This window comes from Antrostomus carolinensis, unplaced genomic scaffold (assembly GCF_000700745.2).
Source record: "Antrostomus carolinensis isolate BGI_N321 unplaced genomic scaffold, ASM70074v2 scaffold27210, whole genome shotgun sequence".
NCBI lineage: Eukaryota > Metazoa > Chordata > Aves > Caprimulgiformes > Caprimulgidae > Antrostomus > Antrostomus carolinensis.
The window spans coordinates 3,611-6,979 of record NW_010286862.1 but is presented as its reverse complement, the minus strand read 5'-3'; the positions used below and the strand labels follow the sequence as shown (position 1 = coordinate 6,979).

At 56.8% G+C, this 3,369-nt stretch overlaps 1 protein-coding gene across 1 annotated transcript in view; it reads left to right on the top strand.

Moving 5' to 3' along the window:
- Window positions 1–1,110: 1,110 nt before the first annotated feature.
- Window positions 1,111–3,369, top strand: part of LOC104532400 (retinal homeobox protein Rx1) — a 2,792-nt gene continuing 533 nt past the window's right edge. Inside the window, exon 1 of the mRNA XM_010177601.1 lies at window positions 1,111–1,359. Within this exon, the coding sequence (XP_010175903.1) occupies window positions 1,117–1,359 (243 nt within the window). The 5' untranslated portion in view covers window positions 1,111–1,116. The remainder of the gene's footprint in view (window positions 1,360–3,369) is intronic.

The following is a 3,369-nucleotide window of genomic DNA, read 5'->3' as shown; positions in this document are numbered from 1 at the left end:
ACACTGCACACACACTGCACACACTGCACACACACACTGTGTCCTGCATGCTGCAGACATTGCATTGTCGGCACCATGGTAACTGCACCCTGGGCACCACGCACTGTACCTACACTGCACACAGCGAGCACACGGCACAAGCCACCCCGCACACCCACACCCATCCCCGCACACCCACACCCGTCCCCGCACACCCACACCCGTCCCTTGCACACCCACACCTGCACACACCCCAGGCACCCTGCACTCACCCGCGTGTGCGGCCGCGCGCTGTGTACATCCCTGTACGTGCACAGACCCCCATGTATTCCCTCCCAGAATTAACCAACTGTTAATTTACTGTTCCCTCTCCCTCTCCATGCCCATTTGGGTGTTAGTCAAATTTTTGCTGGCTGGCCTGAGCTTTGCAGCACCTTCCCCTCGGCAGAGGTGCCCCAGGATTAGGACTTTCTGCCCCATTTCTGGGTTTGCCTACATCCTCGTGGTAGAAAGGGACCCTTAATCCCCAGCAAATACTGCAGGAAGATTTCAGATGTCGGATAAAAAGCTTAAAGATGAAATGTTGCAAGGGTTGAAAATGCTTATAAGCGTGCAGGGAAAAAAAGGTTATTAGCTGGGGAACAGTGCTGGCTCACTCTGGCCACACTTGGGGACCAGTGTTGGGTCCTCCAGCAGTTTGGGGCCAGACTTGCAGCCCATGGGGAAGGAGAGGAGCTGGGCTGGAAGGAAGGAGCTCACCTGGCGCTGGTCCCCTCTGTGCCAGGCAGGGGGAAGTTCGGGTGGGCTCTCAGTGACGACACGTTTGTAAAATCCTCAACTTTAGGTTATATTTTACTTTTAGCTTTGGGTGGGTGCATTGGTCTCTCACCATGGAGCCAAGCGCGGGGTGCCCACGGCACTGCCACCAGGCTCCAGGTCAGGCCCCCGGACACCGTGGCCCCAGGATAACGCCGCAGCAGAAGAGAGGATTATGCCTTCATGTAACCTGTCTGGAGCCACCCCACCCTCCCTCATCCATCCATCCACTCGTCCATCCATCCCCAGCCTGGGACTGCACGGGGGATCTGATGTCCCCACACCCCAGCTAACCCCCGTGGTCTCCTCGCAGGTGCCACCATGTTCCTGAATAAGTGTGAGGGGGACCTGGGTGAGCTGCAGAAGCCAGGGGACGGTGAGGACACCCCACCAGCCACCGCTGAGGAGGAGCAACCCAAGAAGAAGCACCGGAGGAACCGCACCACCTTCACCACCTACCAGCTGCACGAGCTGGAACGCGCCTTCGAGAAGTCCCACTACCCCGACGTCTACAGCCGCGAGGAGCTGGCCATGAAGGTCAACCTGCCGGAGGTCCGCGTGCAGGTAGGGAGGACATCCAGTAGCCCCAGCACCCTGGACCTGTCCCCAGGTGGTGGCAGAAGGACCACTCCAGCACTGGAGAGCTTTGCCCTGCTCCCAGCTCCGCTGCCATTGCCTCGCTCTGAACCTCAGTTTCCACATTGCTCATGGCAGGAGCAGCATCTCCACAGAGCCAGTTGCTCCTGACAAAACCAGAGAGGGGATTTAATGGCTGCGCCTTGTCCCCCACGAGGTCCCAGTTCCGCCCACGTGCTGGAGGCTCTGTTTGGGCAGGGAGAATGTTTTTAGAGATTTTTATTCCCTTGCTGGTGGCGGCAGCTCCCATCCCTCCAGCTGATCCTGCAGGAAAGCAGCCAAACCTCAGCCACTCATGACAACTTCCAGGTCTTTAGTGCCAGGAAAGCACAAGACACTCATGGATCTGGGGGTTTTACACTTGTCGCAGTGGGGCAGTTCCAGGGGGTGGCAGGGCTGGGGAGATTTCACTCCCTGGGCTGTGGAAGGAGGGTCTGCGGGGGGGGGACGTGCAGCCTGGGGAAGACCCTGGGGCCCCACTGACCTGCTCCCCCCCACCCCTGGGGTTGACAGAGCGAGACCAGGGTGAGGGAACGGGTCAGGGAGTTGGGAGAAGTGACAATACACTGTGAAGCAAGGAGTAATCCCTTACAAATGAACCGAGCTTTCCAGGCCTCAGGCCTCAGGCCCAGTCTAAGACAAGGCAGCCTTTTTCTGGGAGGGGGCCCAAACTGTAAGGACATCTCTGCTGCGTGTTCTGAGCAATGCCAGGTTTCATAGAATCGCAGAATCATTTTAGTTGGAAAAGCCCTTTAAGATCATCAAGTCCAACCATGAACCCAACACTGAAAAGTCCCCGACTAACCCATGTCCCTCAGCACTGTGTCTACACGACTCTTCAATCCCTCCAGGGATGGGGACTCCACCACTGCCCTGGGCAACCCCTTCCAATGCCTCAGAACCCTTTCAGCAAAGAAATTCTTCCTCACATCCAATCTCAACCGTTCTGGGCACAACCTGAGGCCATTTCCTCTTGTCCTGTCCCTTGTTCCTTGGTTGAACAGACCCACCCCCACCTCTCTCCACCCTCCTTCAAGGGACTTGGACAGAGCCAGAAGGTCTCCCCTCAGCCTCCTTTTCTCCAGGCTCAACACCCCCAGTTCCCTCAGCTGTGAATTCATCACACTTGTGCTCCAGACCCTTCCCCAGCTCCATTGCTTTTCTTCAGACACAAAGTTTGCACCAGTATAGCCCAGTGTCCACCAACAACCACAACCAGCCCCTGGGAGACATCCCATTTGCAGCCCAGTTGTTCATCTTCTAGAAGTTGTTCATCTTCATCTTCTAGTGGAAGGTGTCCCTGCTGATGGCAGGGAGGGGTTGGAACTGGATGATCTTTAGGGTCCCTTCCAACCCAAACCATTCTATGATTCTGTGATTCTATGATCTTTATTCCCCTCTTGCAACGTGTGGCAGACAGCCCCTTCCCCATGCTGCTGGGGGCTCTGGGGACATGGGGACCAGCTCTCCAATGGGCATCTCCCACAAGGCAAGACATCACCACCGGCCTCGGATCGTCTGTCCCTCACATTCCTGATGGGTTTTGATGCAACCTGGCAGTTTGGCTTCTAAAAGGTTTTACCAAGGGGCTTTTGAGGGCCAGATAACATTATACCGATGACTGTACGGGTGTTTGTGGGGTCGGCTGTGTGTTCCTGTGGAGGAGCAAGGGAAGAGGCTGTGTGGTGACACCTCTCACTTTCTACAACTCAGAGATGCCATCAGTCTCCAGGCTTTTCAGGAGAGGTCTGGCAGAGGTGTGAGGAGTGCTGGGGATTGCTGGAGCCCTGTGGGGCACCCCACATGGGACCCAACACATGGGGCATATGGGACATTCCACCTGGAGCACCCTGTGTGGTGCACCCTGCACAGGGCACCCTATGTGGGATGCAGCACAATGGGGCACCCTGCACAGGGCATGGCATGTGGAGCATGCTG